General features: G+C 39.7%; 1 protein-coding gene across 4 annotated transcripts in view; it reads left to right on the forward strand.

The window, feature by feature from the left end:
• Positions 1 to 16149, forward strand: part of ABCA1 (ATP binding cassette subfamily A member 1) — a 144861-nt gene that overhangs the window by 90072 nt on the left and 38640 nt on the right. For 2 of the 4 annotated variants that reach the window (XM_073636251.1, XM_073636242.1), the window contains exons 13-24: positions 655 to 860; positions 1202 to 1378; positions 1750 to 1972; positions 2070 to 2291; positions 2721 to 2925; positions 3237 to 3350; positions 3486 to 3657; positions 4151 to 4282; positions 11768 to 11907; positions 13683 to 13820; positions 14695 to 14915; positions 15864 to 16001. In XM_073636251.1, the coding sequence (XP_073492352.1) occupies positions 655 to 860; positions 1202 to 1378; positions 1750 to 1972; positions 2070 to 2291; positions 2721 to 2925; positions 3237 to 3350; positions 3486 to 3657; positions 4151 to 4282; positions 11768 to 11907; positions 13683 to 13820; positions 14695 to 14915; positions 15864 to 16001 (2088 nt within the window). The remainder of the gene's footprint in view (positions 1 to 654; positions 861 to 1201; positions 1379 to 1749; positions 1973 to 2069; positions 2292 to 2720; positions 2926 to 3236; positions 3351 to 3485; positions 3658 to 4150; positions 4283 to 11767; positions 11908 to 13682; positions 13821 to 14694; positions 14916 to 15863; positions 16002 to 16149) is intronic. The other 2 variants (XM_073636259.1, XM_073636267.1) reach the window with 1 other exon arrangement.

Genomic DNA, 16149 nt, shown 5'->3' on the forward strand with positions numbered 1-16149 from the left:
GAGGACATTCAGTGCTTGAATAACATCCTTGTTTGTCCTTCTCCTGCCCCTTACCATCAGCACTGGTGTTTCATTAGCTGAGTGCGGGAAAACTGAGGCAGAAGAGAAATGTTGGGATACTAGCCTATACCAATGTGCAAAGGTGTATTTGATTTGTAAAATAAGTTACCTCTAACATGAGGAGGATGTTGCTGCATTAGGTAAAACTATTAGTTTTGTTTTAAATTTTAGAATAGGGTGCCACGATGTTGTGCAGAATTTTAAAGGGTGCCTTAAATAGAAAAAAGGTTGAGAAACACTGCTTTAGACAACCTGTAAAAGATAAAGACATCTGATATCTATAGGTATCACTACAATTGGTGGTTTATTGCTTTTATCTTTAATTGTATTTACATGTAACACAAACACATAATTTTATTGTTTGATTTCTTGATTAACTGGTGTTATATTGCAATCATGATTATTATTATAAAGGATTTATATTAGCGCCAACAGTTTGCGCAGTGCTTTACAACATGAAGGCAGACAGTACAGTTACAATACAGTTTAATACAGGATCACATATATTTTCAATGCAAATGCATTAGGTAATTTGTCTTGCAATCACTCATAAAAGAATACAAGGTAATTTTTCTTAACAACTATACTTTTCAGTGTGTCAACCTGGACAAGTTAGAAGCAGTGAATACCGAGGAAATTCTTATTGATAAATCCACGGAACTTCTAAATGATAGAAAGTTCTGGGCAGGTGTAGTCTTTGTGGACCTTCCAGAAGATGACACAGTGTTGCCTCAACACATCAAGTATAAAATACGCATGGATATAGACAATGTGGAAAGAACCAATAAAATTAAGGATGGGTGAGCATACCAAAGCTTTTTTTTTATATTAATCTCTGTTTTTCTCTGTATAATCTCACAGGTCCAGAGTTCACAGGAGAGATGATTTCAATATCTTGCTGCTAGTTCCTTACCAGCAACTAGATAAGAAGCCAGTGATATGTTAACCTTGATCCTGACTATGTTTGTAAAAAACAAAAAACAAAATTCTGATGTTGACAACAGATTTTTTTATCTGAAAATTTTTGTTCTGAGTTCAGTAATTGTTTTTCTATGCCATTGTTTCAGTCTTAATATATTAATATATATTTAATAAAAGTTCAAATGTATAGTTGACAATTTATTTTTAAATGTATTATTAGTTATTGGGATCCAGGCCCTCGTGCTGATCCATTTGAAGACATGCGTTACATCTGGGGAGGGTTTGCATACCTGCAGGATGTTATTGAACAAGCCATCATCAGAATACAGACTGGAACAGAGAAGAGGACAGGAGTCTATGTCCAACAAATGCCCTACCCATGCTATGTGGATGACATGTATGTACAAACTAAATGTCACTGTTGTTTGGAGCATTCAGACTCAAGTTGTTGGTTTTCTAGTTGGAAAACCAAGTAGAATTATAGGCATCATAAACACCTTATTTTGCTCATTAGATAGATACTGTATAGGAACTGCCATTCATACCTTCTGTTGGCAAGATTAGAAGTCCCTACACTTTTCTAAGTATTTTGGGATTTTATAGTCTGCTTTTTAATTTTACATGACCTTTTATATGCTCAGTTTCTGCCTCTGGTGAGGAAACTCTTGGCTTCCTTATATGAACGGTCTTGTGAAAAGAAGGATGTAAGATGTTTGAACTGTAAATCTGTCTAAATTAAGCTTATTTAGACATTTTTTCCTTTTTTAGATTTCTTCGTGTTATGAGTCGATCACTGCCCTTGTTTATGACCTTAGCCTGGATCTATTCTGTAGCTGTAATCATCAAGGGTATAGTTTATGAGAAAGAAGCTCGTCTGAAAGAAACCATGAGAATTATGGGTCTTGACAATGGAATTCTATGGCTGAGCTGGTTTATTAGTAGTTTTATTCCTCTTCTAATGAGTGCTGCTTTGTTGGTCCTGATTTTGAAGGTAATGTCAACACAAAAAGATAATGTACATGAGCTATGTTATAATATGCAATGTATGTCTAATTTTCACTAATCATATTCCCATATTTCGTTACCAGACGGGAAACCTTCTGCCGTATAGTGATCCAAGTGTGGTCTTTGTCTTCTTGTCTATTTTCGGAGTGGTGACCATCTCACAATGCTTTCTGATCAGCACCATTTTCTCAAGAGCCAACTTGGCAGCAGCTTGTGGTGGCATCATCTACTTTACCCTTTACTTGCCTTATGTTCTGTGTGTAGCTTGGCAAGACTACGTTGGATTCTCTCTCAAGATTTTTGCTGTAAGAATGTTATTTTCTGATATGGCTCAGAATCGAAAGCATTTACTGTGCAGTTATATATGCTTGTTATTAGAAATAGTCTCTGAGTAGAAATCACATACTTCATATGAAATATAATGTTAATTGCTATTTTCATTTGTGAGGTATAGGAAGTTTAGAACATTTTGCAATTATACTTTTTTTTTTATAAATCACATTTCACTGCTTGCTTAAAAATGTTTGCCACTGTTAATCAAAATTGAATAATTACTATGTCAACCAGTTGGTTTATCCAATACAATTTTGCATTTGGTTTAAAAATATACATTGGACTTTGATCAGTGCCAGTCATAAATACTGGTCTTCTTTCAGACTGTTTGGTACATTTCATTTCTGAGATAACTGTTTTAGTCTTTCCCGATTTCTACAATGTCTACATTGTTCTTGCAGAGCTTATTGTCACCTGTGGCTTTTGGATTTGGCTGTGAAGTTTTTGCACTCTTTGAGGAGCAAGGTGTCGGGGTACAGTGGACCAATCTTTTGGACAGTCCTCTGCAGGAAGATGGGTACAGTCTCACAACCTCTGGCTTCATGATGCTTTTTGACACACTTTTGTATGGAGTGATGACTTGGTATATTGAAGCTGTTTTTCCAGGTGAGATGTTTTTAATAATCTGGTCAACAGTTAAAACATTTTTCACTTTGCATCTGTGGTATATGATATTTATTATCTTGACGGATATGGCCCACTCATTGCTGTTTTGATGGAATCTTAACATCAGACCATGTTTTGTTGCCCTTAGTGTATGTTTTACTCACGTCCACTGATTATTATAACTTTTGAATGTAAACATATAATCGATTTTCAAAAGATAATAACAATAGGAAGAAGACAACACATGTCTTTGTTTTAAGCTTATTTGTTCCTCTTTTTATCCACCTTCATTTTATTGCTTTAATGTATAGGCCAGTTTGGCATACCGAGACCTTGGTACTTCCCCTTTACAAAGTCATATTGGTGTGGAGAGGAACCGAATGACAGCTTTCAACACCCATCCTTACAAAAAGGACCATCTGAAGGTAATCGCATTTAAAGCCATTTACTACTTTACAAAATATACAACCAATATTATTATTTATCATATATTAAATTATATAAGACATACAGGTATGCTTTATTTGAAGAAAACATCTCATAATTATTTTATATTTTAGTCTGCATGGAAGAAGAGCCTGCTCACCTTCAGCTAGGAGTCTCCATCCAGAACCTGGTGAAGATTTATCGTGATGGAAAAAAAGTGGCAGTGGATGGCCTGTCATTGAGCTTCTATGAAGGGCAGATCACATCCTTTTTAGGACACAATGGAGCTGGAAAAACTACAACAATGTAAGTAGGGTACTTTTCCAGACAGAAAGTAAAATCAACCAGTGAACTCCTATCCAGTAAACAAAGCATATGTTCTTATTGTAGAAAGTCCATCCATTTAGTTTTTTGTATCTGGGTTACATAATCTTATGCATTCAAAGTCATCCAAGCTTTCCAGGTGTCTCTGGACAGGACTGAAACAGCATAGAACAACCTGGTTAGCATTTTTACAAGCTCAGGTTCGTAGCCAGGATATAAACTATAATAGTTTAGCAAACGTGGCAGCCTTGTGCCCCCCCACGAAAAATAGAGATACTGAGCAATTCTAAAGCTTCATGTTTGACCGAAGAGTTATTATAGAAAAAACAATGTTAACGCATAATTATGTATAAGTTTTGGTAATCTGGTAGGGTTTACATTTGTTAAAGTCTGTGTTTTTCATACTTCAGTCAATGCAACAATAATTAAAAAAAAAATAAAACAAAATACCAATTTTTTATAATTTTTCTTGAAGGTCCATATTGACTGGGCTGTTCCCACCAACCTCTGGCACAGCTTACATAATGGGAAAAGACATTCGAACAGAGCTCAGTTCTATCAGACAAAACTTGGGAGTTTGTCCTCAGCATAATGTACTCTTTGATATGTGAGTATCCGAAATGCTTTTATCTGGCGTTACAATTTGTATATACTTGGTTTTCCAAATAAAGTAGGCCTTTAAGGAAAAATGGGATGCATTCACTTTTTATAGCATTTGCTTCCACAGTACTGTGACTGCCAAGTGAAAATTGTCTATACTCCATGAAAAGCATATGCCAGGTGTCACTGCAGTTTTCCTGTATGACTACTGTACAGGAAGAATAAAGCTTTTGAACCATTGTGGGCAACTACCATAATTTTTTTTTACCTGTAATCCCCTGATATTTTAATTATAGGCCCTCTATTTCTGTTGTCTCCAAAGTCTGATGTGACTGACATTTTCACAATAAGGGGTTACATTGTTAAAGCTGAACTTCAGCTTTACTCTTAGTCTCTGTTCACATATATGTGAATTGGATGCATTTTGAACCGCATCCGATTGGCATGGCATGTGAACCGAACCGGCTTTCAGTGAAGGCATTTCACATATGTCCGGGACAGCTGCAGTCCGTTTTTGAAAAAGGATCCTGTATGATTTTAGGGCCTGTTCAGGTGCGAGTGCAAGTGTCATATGCTTTTCAAATTCACACCTGAATCATACCTGAACCGCTGAACGACACCGCACCGGACTTGTTTGAAAAATCACAAGGAAACAGTGCTCGGACCTATGGGAACTGGGCCTAAATCTTGCCCAGTTGTGCAGGCTTCTTTCCTGCACTGTAATCATTTACCCTGATTGTACTGCACACTCTAAGCTTCTCACAGTGTACTTTGGAAGCTGCAGTAAGTCAGATCCATAATTTACTGGCTGGCAGACATTCAGCATCATCTAGCACTTTCCTCCCCAGCCTTACTGTCCCTGGCCTGATCCTTTATTTATTGGATTTCAGTTATTGCAGTCATGGAGGCTTAGCATCATATGCTACTGTAGTCTGAATAGCAATCCACACTTCTGCAGACTTACACTCACCCATGAGGGTATTTTAATATATGCATAACTCATCCCACGAGCCAGCCTACTGCTTGAATCAGGGCTGAGGACTCTTGAGAAGAGTACTGAGGCAGAACTCTGTAGACCCTTGATACCATTTGGCCTACATTGCATAGAGAACCAATGTGATCCAGTGATGACATTACTGGTTCTAAAATACTGGAAAGTTTTTATTTAAAAATGCCATGAGCATGTTGATGAGGGAGAAGGGCAAATCCAGGGAAGGCAAAACATGAGCAGAAAAAAAATCACATTTAATATTACATTTATTTATTATACATTTATATACTGCTTTAATCTAGCACTTATGTATACATAGGTACTGATGATTTGTCACAGAGTAGGCACACTTTCATCGCAGCAGGGCAATGTAAAAGTGTCCTAATCTATTCTGCATTATTTTATTGCAGCTTTTGTCTTGTTTATGACTATTCTACAATTTTATTTTGTTGAAGAGCCTGTATGTGTATGTATGTGTGTGTATGTGTGTGTGTATATATATATATATATATATATATATATAAGAGATTGGGGTTGATTTACTAAAGCAGTAATGGCTATTATGTTTAGCAAAATGAATGCTGTGAAACTCTACTGATTTCAATCAAGTGTTATGTGCAAAGAAAAATCTTGTTTTTTACTTTCTTTGTACGATTTGGTATTCTTTGCAACGTGAATTCTCACCACATTCACTAAGCTAAATGGAAATTCCTTTGCAAAATGCTCTACTCCTTACCTCCTTTAAGCCCATTGGAACAACATGACAGCCAGGGAAAACGTATTATAGTATAGTATTACTGAGGGAGATATCAGTACTGTGTACTCTGCTTTTATTGGTGCAGGCTTACTTAACATAGCTACATAACTGTACAATTCTGTTGTTATAACTCGGCTGTATATTTCATATCTTACAATATTACAAAGAGCTTGAGTTCCATTATTATAGACATTTAAAGAATGCAAAGTGAATTACAGGCAACTTGTTAAGTCACGTCTTTAGAAAAATGAAAAGCGTGGAAAAAATGTACGTTGACACCTGCATATTTTCCCATGGCCTAATACCTGATAATTTGATTAGCCTAATTTAAGGTGACTTGTAAAGAAAACTGGTGCTTCAGCATTAGTAGCCTTTAGTTATCTGTGGTGATTTACAGTTCCAACATTTATCAATAAACAGAGTGTGATAATGCATTCATCTTTACTCTTTGTGCATTAACACAAACCTCATTCAAGATGATAAGCTCATCTTATACTTTGTACACTGACAGCTCTGTTACACGGTTGTGAACTCATTTCTTAGAAATATCTTTTTGTTCATATTTTTACTTATATAGAAACATGCTTCCATTTTATCATTTAAACAATAACTGGTTTATAGCTCCAAACTGGGCAATTATTTGTTGGCCCAACCAAAGCAATAACAGATACAAAGCAATACATAACAAAAGGGTACTTGTAGTGAAAATCATGTGTCTAAATGATCTGTAGATATAAACATATAGGCAGCTGAAATTATATGCAATTCTTGACCCTTAATGTAATGCCCCACTCACACTAGTGCAATTTCTCCTGCATAGCGCTGCAATACACGGCAATGGAAATTCACATCAATGCAATTTTTGAAAATTTTTGGTACAGCATAGTGTGTTTTTGGCCCCATAGACCTCCATGGGATTGCATGAAAAGTGCATGTAAAATGGATGTAGTTGTGTTTTTGTCAGGGTTTTCTGTTAAACAACCAAGCTCCTCCTGCTTTAAAAAAATGAGGGAAGTGTGAAAATGCATCAAAAACGCACGTAAAAATATTTCAAAATGCGCTACAAAGGCCCAATGAAAAACACATGACTATGCAGCAGCACCCTCCTGCCTCCCAAAATTCTCTGTGAGCCAGAGAGGCCACACATTACTTTAAAGGCTCAATAGAGAGACCAGAGGAAGGTGGGATAAGCTTTGCTCCTACTGGATAAGTAGAGATTTAAATAGGAAGGCCAGTATGGTGGCCTGAAATTATGGGATGAGCCTGGGGGGGTATATAGGCAGACCACACACACTTGTCTTTGTTGGTTCCAGTGCGCGGTACTACATGTCACTAGGCTGGCTCTTCCAGCTCACCTCATGTTCATGAATCTGTGCATTCGATCGCAAGTGCGTCGCGGTTTCTCCATTTGTGGTCTTCATCGGCTGTTCCCGCTCACTGTTGCAGATGGGATTTGAACCTTTTTGTAACATGTGCAATCTTGCGATTCGTTATGCTTCCTATCCTGCATCCCTTTCGTTAAAAAACCTGCCTCCGTGTTGCTGTCACTCATGTCCTGAAAAATTGGCACAGGCGTAGTACATTCGTAGGTTCTTCTGCCTTGTTTGTCATCCCATCTGCAAACATACGATTAATTTGTTGATCCAAGTCTCCAACCTGCTGTCGGACGTTGTCCGATATCACTCGACATAGGCTTCACTGCTTATCGGATTCACTGTCCATGGGGTTGCCGTCTCATCCATTTGGAGATGAGCATGTATTGCTTGTACGGGTTCTGTGGCTGATTGAGGTGGTAATTAGACCCACCTGGTGCCTTGCCTGCACCTTGATTAGCCTAGGGGGTTGGGTGGTTGGTTGTGTTCAGTTTTAGAGCTAGGGGTGGCATACACTCTACAACCAATTCGCATCAGATCCATTTAATACTACTTACTACCGATTCGCATAGGATAAGTTTCATACATTTATAACCAATTCGTATCGGAGTCCTCTCTCCTTACAAACCGTTTCATAGCAGATATCATTGCATGCGTTCGAACCATTGTCTATCATGTTCCCCATTCGTAAAACTGTTGTTACCGCGCGTCATAACTTCCTTGCCTTATCCCCACTGCCTTCATTTAACTTACCGTATCATTCGCATGTATTCGTACCTAGTCGGTTTCTCAAAAAATCACTACCACCCAGTCGTAAAATATTCTACACCCTATGCGAGTCCAGTCGCATCGGCGGCACAAATGATTTAAATCCACACCACTCACTCACACTTCGGTCAGTTCCGAATCCCAACCTGGCACCCAGGCTTCTCAGCAGTCTATATCCTCGACTATCGCCTAGCTCTAAAAGAAATGTAAAAAAAAAGGATCGGGACTTGCAACTATACTCACTGTAAGCTCCTTCATGTTTGCCTCTCATGCCATAAAGCACATCCCAAAGTCACGGGCGGCATGTCGGATGGCTCGGGCTCTACCTATCCTCCCACCCGACTCCCTCCCTGGGCCCCCTTCCTCGTACAGGGATGCACCTCAGGTTTCCACACCGGCCTCATCACGCTGCCCCACATGACCGCAAGAACCATCGGCATCTTGTTACAAACCAAACTGATCCTGGGGTACATGATCGCCCCTTTTCCAAGTCACCTTTCACCGTCACCCCTATTGGACTTGCCGAGGGCATGTATTCTAATAAACTTCATTAGTGTATGATTTGTCCGCGCCTCATTGTTCTCACATCCCAAGTTTGAACTCCCTAATACCCTCAGAAGAATTTTCCCTTGAGCATTCGTCAGTCGACCTAGCCATTTAAGCCATAGTTAGTTGAGGGATCAAGTGGAAAGGCTTATATTATTTCGCCACCAAATTGTCATTTGGTACTAAAGAAAAAAACATCCCTTGGCTGTTCAATACTTTTACCCAGTCCCTTTCCTGGACCCTGTCGCATCAGGCACATTGCCAGAAAGTCATCCACTATCTCAATTACTTCCTGCGCATCAAAATACCCGGTCAGCCCCCAGTAGACGTTTACAGCTTAAGAGAGTATATGGTGATTTAATGTGCCCATAGCAGAGAATAAAGTGGAATGCCCGGCACAGTCCATCACCTTCTTGGGTGTCATGCTCGACGCACAGTCCATACAGGCCAGCCTGCCCCCTGACAAGTTAACACGCATCAGGTCAGTCATTCACACCTTTACCCTTACTCGAGGGTATACAAAGAGACAGCTAAAATCCTTGCTGGGCATGCTCAATTTCGCCATGAGGATCATCCCTCAGGGGCGGTCCTCCATCTCACGCCTCTTAGTTTCCTCTCGCAGGCGCAAGATCCCGACCAAATTCTTAGGCTAGACACAGCAGCAATAGTGCATTTGTCAATGTGGGACGAATTTCTCACAAACTGGAATGGCATATCAATGTTCATTTCCTCAGCATCCTCTTCGTTACCTCAGGTAGCCACGGACGCCGCAGCCTCTACAGGCTTCGCAGCAATTTTTGGCCATCATTGCTTGCAGGGCCATGGCAACCAGAAATCCTCCTGATCCTCTGGTTCAGTCAGTCCTTCTCACTATTCGAACTCTACCCTGTTGTGACTGCAGCTCAAGTCTGGGGCAGCACCTTGGCAGGGCAAACAGTGAAGTTTGCCACGGACAATCAGGCCACAGTTAATATCATAACTATAGGTAGGTCCAAATCACTGGCCATCATGTCCTTCCGGCACAGGCTGATGCAACTATCCCTGCAGCATCAATTCAAAGTGCACTGCATCTATATCCCGGGTAAGTGCAAAGACTCGGCCGACACACTATCCCGCTTTAACTTTGCGTCATTCTTCTCGTAGGAACCTGGAACGGACTCGACCACATCTCTTAGCCCATCTTGGTCACAGCTGACACTGGATTAAAGCAACACCTACGCGATGTGACCCGCCTTGTAAATCAGTCATTATCCCGCAACACCCTGTAGGCCTATCGTACAGCCTGGAATTCCTACGGCAGGTTCCTAGCCCCAAACCCCGGGGCAGTGTCGGGAAATCTTAAACACATCCTGGCTTTTATATCATACTGCCACAAGCAGCTGGGTCTATCACATAATACCATCAGACTCTACTTAGCTGGCATCCAGCATTTTGTCTCCTTACAGGACCCTACCAAGCCATCCTTGTTCTCTCCAGTCAAAATCATCCTACGCTGTATCCACAGGCAGCAACCCCAAAATTAGTAGCATGGCACACTAGCGCCATCTTCAGAGACATGTCTACCATCCTGTCACGTTCCCTCTTCGGGTTACTGCCCAGCCTGGTCTTCCAAGCAGCCATGTACCTAGCCTTTTATGGCTTCTTGCGTCTGAGTGAGTTCACCATCACCGACATCGGCTGTCAGGTACTACGCAGACACCATCTGACATGCCATCAGAATCACTTCATCATGCACCTCGTGGTATCCAAAAATGCAACAGTCCGGTGCCAGGCTAGATATCAAGCTATTCCAGACTCACAACGCCTAGTGCCCAGTGGCCATTCTAGATCATCTCATCTGCCCGAGCTGTCAGAGTTTAGCCCATTGCTACCTTACCAACCCTCTGAGTGGTAGCCAGTTCACCAGACACATTAGGATCCTCTCACTTAACTTAGGCCTTGACCCCAGCTGATAATCTGGATATTCCTTCCAGATCGGAGCAGTGTCAGCAGCATCACAACACGGGGTACCGGACCATGTCATCAAGAAAATGGGCAGGTGGAAATTCCGCTTGCTTTGCCTGATACATTCCGAATCCGTAAGCAGAAACGTTACAAGCCATCAGCAAGCTTGCCCAGTAGTACGTTATCAGCTCAAATAAATAATTAACTCCCTAACCAAGTGTTTTGCCCCCTTCTCTTAGCATACCGTCCAGCAGACCAGGGAACACTTCAGGTCTACTTTATGTTGTTAGTCTTGTGACGTGTTTACATCTCTCCCGGACATAGGGCTTCGACCATAAATTTCAGTGGCCTGAAATTATGGGAGAAGCCCCGGGGGGGGGGGGTATTTAAGCAGACCACCCACACTAGTCTTTGTCGGTTTCAGTGCGCGGTACCCACTCACCCACCCACCCATTCCCCTTCTTAGGGCACTTCTCTTAAAACACTTTTTCTTCTACAAAACCATCCACTCAGTTATCTTGGGTGTGCCCCCTTCTCTTGGCATACCTTCCAGCAGACCAGGGCACACTTCAGGTCTACTTTATGTTGTTAGTCTTGTGACCTGTTTATGTGGTTCACATCTCTCCCAGACATAGGGCTCTGACCATAATTGTAACTTAAGATGTCTGTAACTGGATCAATTGATAGCGGTGACATCGTTTACAGTAGAGGTCACCTCTGGATTGTTTTTATCGTATTGTCAATTTTGATTTCCCAGGTATGTTGCAGATGTATTTTAAGTACTATTCGTATAGTTTAGAAAAATAATAGGTCATGCATGAAGAAGGTTTATGTGGATTTTTTTAAAGCCATTGTGTGCACTATCTACATTATTGCTTTGTAAGTTTGTCACTTCAGATATTAACGAATATAGTTCATGCAGATGAATAATGACTATGCATATGACTATATAAAAATACATGGGAATAAGGTTCCTCATTTGTAAGTGAACATATTCTGTCAACACTTGCGAGCCGTAGGCCCTTTTCCTTTAGTGTACATCCATGTCTATGGAGCTTTAGCGAGGCATGCGGATATGCTTCCTCATCTGTGCCTCTCTACATTTCCCTCTAGGCTCACTGTTGAAGAACACATCTGGTTTTATGCACGACTGAAAGGACTTTCAGAAGAGAAGGTAAAAACAGAAATGGAACAGATGGTAATTGACGTTGGCCTTCCCAATAAGAAAAAATGCAAGACAAGTCAGCTGTCAGGTAATATATATATATATAGTGTGGATTTAATAAATTAACTGAATATACATCCATTTGCATTTGTTTTAAACCTACAACACATGAAAAGATTTTCTGGCAAATGACATCAAGTCAGTGTGTTAACTGCAGAAGTGTTTATTTAATCCATACTAATGCTAATAATATGTAATCATTGCTAGTGTGTTTCATTTCCTGGCATTTCCTTCTCTTTCCTGCCCCCACTGAGTGCACACATTAAGTGCTTCTTTTCACAACATGGTAAAAAAAAATCAGTGATGTGTTAGTAGTAGTAAATGAACTGAAGTCCCTGAGGTAGGTTTGCCATTGCTGACCTTTTGATTTTGGAAATATTAGATGCCTGGCTGTCATGCTGATGATTTGGCTTCATTACTTTCAAAGTCCCTGACCTTGACAAGCATAGGGATAAGAAAATCTGACTACTCCTTTTTTTTTATTATTTACTCCATGCTTGTTTCAGGTAAGTGACTCAGAGGTATTGAATCTGTACACTACCAGGCAACTATCTTTTTCAAATTAAAGCCATATTGGGCAAACTCAGCAATACAGACAAGTTATCACAGGCAGTCAGAATGTGTGGCTTTGTTTTTTGTTTCTGTTTTATTTAAAAAACTATTTCAACTTATCTGAAAAAGTGGACCATGGCCAAGGCTAGGGGTATTGATATGATCTTGAATGACCCAGTGTGCCACAAACATGGCAAATGTGGGTTTCATTTTAAAAGGCAAGATTAAATAGCAACAGGTTTTTAGCTTGTGATTGTCATGACCACTGTACTCGCATGACAAGATTTCTTATTGTCAAGACATCTCCCATAAATCTCTTCAAGACTGTTGAGCTGCTGTGCATTTTCAACAAAGAAAAAATTGTGTACAATTATTGTCACACAAGGAAAATACCACAAATCTTTTTTGAAACGGTTTGGTGACTGATATGCACAACGGCACCACTACAATGGTAGATGCATGGAGTGGCACTCTGCCTTTAGAATGAACTCGCACAGAGCATCTGTAGAAAGGAGCATCTACTCCCTGAGTCTTAAGCTGTCAATAGCTGAGTCAGTTTTGTTTTTTTTTGTTCAACCAAAAAAGCTGACCCAAATTCCCCATTCACACATTCGAAGTGGATGGAGGAATCCTTCCAGCTGTGTCATTGTATTCTGACAGCAGAGAGGCTTCCCCGCCATCAGAATACACTGATCAGCGCCACAGGCTGTAGCCTGCAGCACTAATTGAGAGTTAATTTCCCAGCAGTGCGGTTGTACAGAAGTCGATCGGTAGGTTGACTTCTGAACGCCCACAGTGCCCATACATGGCTCCAAATTCATTCAGCTCAGCAGGGACCCGCCAAATTTCAATCCTTCTATAGGCAGCTTTAGTTAGTTAAATGACCTTAGATGTCTGTGGGGTTTGGTTTACCATGAGACTACAGCAATTTTATTACTATAAGTTTTAAAAAGCCGACCATATTAATACCCTGTTTAACCAAGGATTATGTGTACATGTATACCCTTTATTTATTAATGTCTACTGTGTTAGGGAAGAACTGTTTTACTAAAATTTTTAAATATTAGAAAAAAAACAAAGATATGATTTAGCGTTACTTTTTCTCAACAATAAATGCATCCATCAACAGGTAACAGGGAACACGTTGATTCTGCTTAGTTGTCCTTTAATCATTCAATATTGAATGTACAAACCCAATGCTATCCTGGCTTTAAATGGTGTTATAGAAGGTACTTGACATTTGTCTTACAGGTGGTATGCAAAGGAAGCTGTCAGTAGCCTTAGCCTTTGTGGGTGGCTCAAAGGTTGTCATCCTGGATGAGCCCACAGCTGGAGTTGACCCATATTCCCGCAGAGGTATCTGGGACCTGCTTCTTAAATACAGACAAGGTAATCCATGTTTATAACTGCCTGTGCATTTATCGTTTGTAGTATAATCCATTGTGTGTCATGGAAAATATAATGTATATTGGCAGCTGCCCAGATTTCAGTTATGTACCTGGAGGCCATTTTTATGGTGCCTTTCCAAGGAATATGATAATGAGAGGCGGGCCAGGCTTTTCTTACATCGTACAAACCAAAGTAAAATGCTTTATTTCCACTATGAGTACAGTGAAGGTTATTTGTTGCCTTCACTTTGACTTAATTGCTGAAAGATTTTTGGGCCTAAGATAGCAAAAAAAGATATAAGGTATGATCTACTGGTATAATGATTGATATGTCCATTTTAGCCCTTTTACATTGGGGTAGATTTCCTCTCAGATGACATGTCAGAGCTCTGCCAAGAACCTAGAAAAAAAAGCATTTGATGGATCTGTACCATAGAGGTACATTTAAGTAAACTAATAACAAACTTGGTTAATTCAAACTGAGTGTATGATGTAAAAATGCAGGACTAAAGTAGCTGAATTTATATATGAATTTTTCCTATAATATTCAAGCACTACTCCTCCTACTGTCTTGTTGCTCTGTGAGGCCTCCCTTTACATTAATCAACCAATAGGAAGGCTTAGGGGTGGGCATGGGCAAGGTCTAGCTTGACTTTTACATGAAAAATCAAGATTTACCTATAACTTCATTTGCCTATATCTTTTGAATCATTGATTGTTTTGACATGCAGTTTTTACTAAAGATAACTCCTGCTTTAAAGTCCAAAATAAATGCCAAAGTAAACTAACATATAAACTAATATATGTTTATATGCAAAAACTGTTCATGTATTATACCTCAAAAAGTTATCCAATAATCTACAACATTTTTCCAGGACGGACAATTATCCTATCCACACATCACATGGATGAGGCTGACATCCTCGGTGATCGGATTGCTATAATATCCCATGGAAAACTGTGCTGTGTTGGCTCATCTCTCTATCTAAAGAACCAACTGGGGACTGGCTACTACCTAACATTGGTGAAAAGAGACACCGACTCTTCACTTAGTTCCTGCAGGAACAGCAGCAGTACTATGTCTTATCTGAAAAAGGTATGTTTAGTTCAAAATTTTACCTGTGAAAACAGTTTCCTATGTTTTTATAGTAAAAAAAAACAAAAATTAAAATAAAACCTTAACACCTATGTACTACATACTGTATGTATACCCTTGTTAAGGCAATAAATATGCGAACACTCACCTAAATATACAGCTAAATGCTTTTTTAAACGAGTAGGTTGTTAGGACCACCTTGTGGTTCTGGTTGCTATCTTTGATTTGCTACCCTGGTGACCCCTGTTATCCTTTTTTTTTCTTTTGGTGTCACAGGGATAGGAAGTGAAGGGTAATAAGGTAATTTAAAATATTGTGGTCATACACTATGCTTCCCCTAGTTGGTTGCAGTGAATAGAACTACTTTACAAAAACCATTATTAAAGAATACAAATGTTATGTTGAATGGTGAATGTAAACTGTACAGGGCCTTTGTGTCAAAATAAGACCTACAGTAGGTCCCGTTCCCCCAGTGTACATCATGCCAGCATAATGAGGATGAATTTGCATTACCATGAAATCATAGCAATATCATAAGCATACATTGTAAATGCTAGAAAAATCCATAGCACTCCTGTATGATAAATGTTGCTGCAAGAATACCATATTTATTTTTTTATCCTGTTTACATTGCTTGTATTTTACCATTTACTATGTGTGCCTGGCAGAAAGGAATCCTCACAAATAATGGTTTTCAAGACTGTAAAAATCCACATGTTTATTGTATATGTGCACTGTGGGGCACTATTAGCTACTCCCAAGGATGAGCTTGCTTTGGGTGCATGGTATTCTTTAGTACATTTATCCTACATACTACTACATAAGAGAAATACTATATGATTCTGACAATGAATGGAGAAAGTTCAGTAATTTGGTTATCGCTTAAAGGCCTATATTGGTTTTCTAAATTAACATTTGGGATGACGGTACCCCGTCATTTGTGGTCAGGACAGCAGCAGTTCAGCTCCTGCTTCCAAACAGAGTCAGAGCACGATACTGGCAGCACCCTCAGGAGTGGGGCCTACAGGAACAGTGATTACTAAACATAACAAACATGGGCAACGGAAGAGAGAAGCCAAGAGTGGGGTAATTATTAGCAACCAGCTCCTTTTCTAACCTCATATCTAACTTTTCCTTCTCTCCAATCAGAAATGCAACCAATAACTGTTGTAATCACCAGCACTGTTATCCCTAAGACTGATGGTGCTGGAGTGAGATTTATCCAGCAACCACA

Source organism: Aquarana catesbeiana, linkage group LG01 (assembly GCF_042186555.1).
Source record: "Aquarana catesbeiana isolate 2022-GZ linkage group LG01, ASM4218655v1, whole genome shotgun sequence".
NCBI classification, from domain to species: Eukaryota; Metazoa; Chordata; class Amphibia; order Anura; family Ranidae; genus Aquarana; species Aquarana catesbeiana.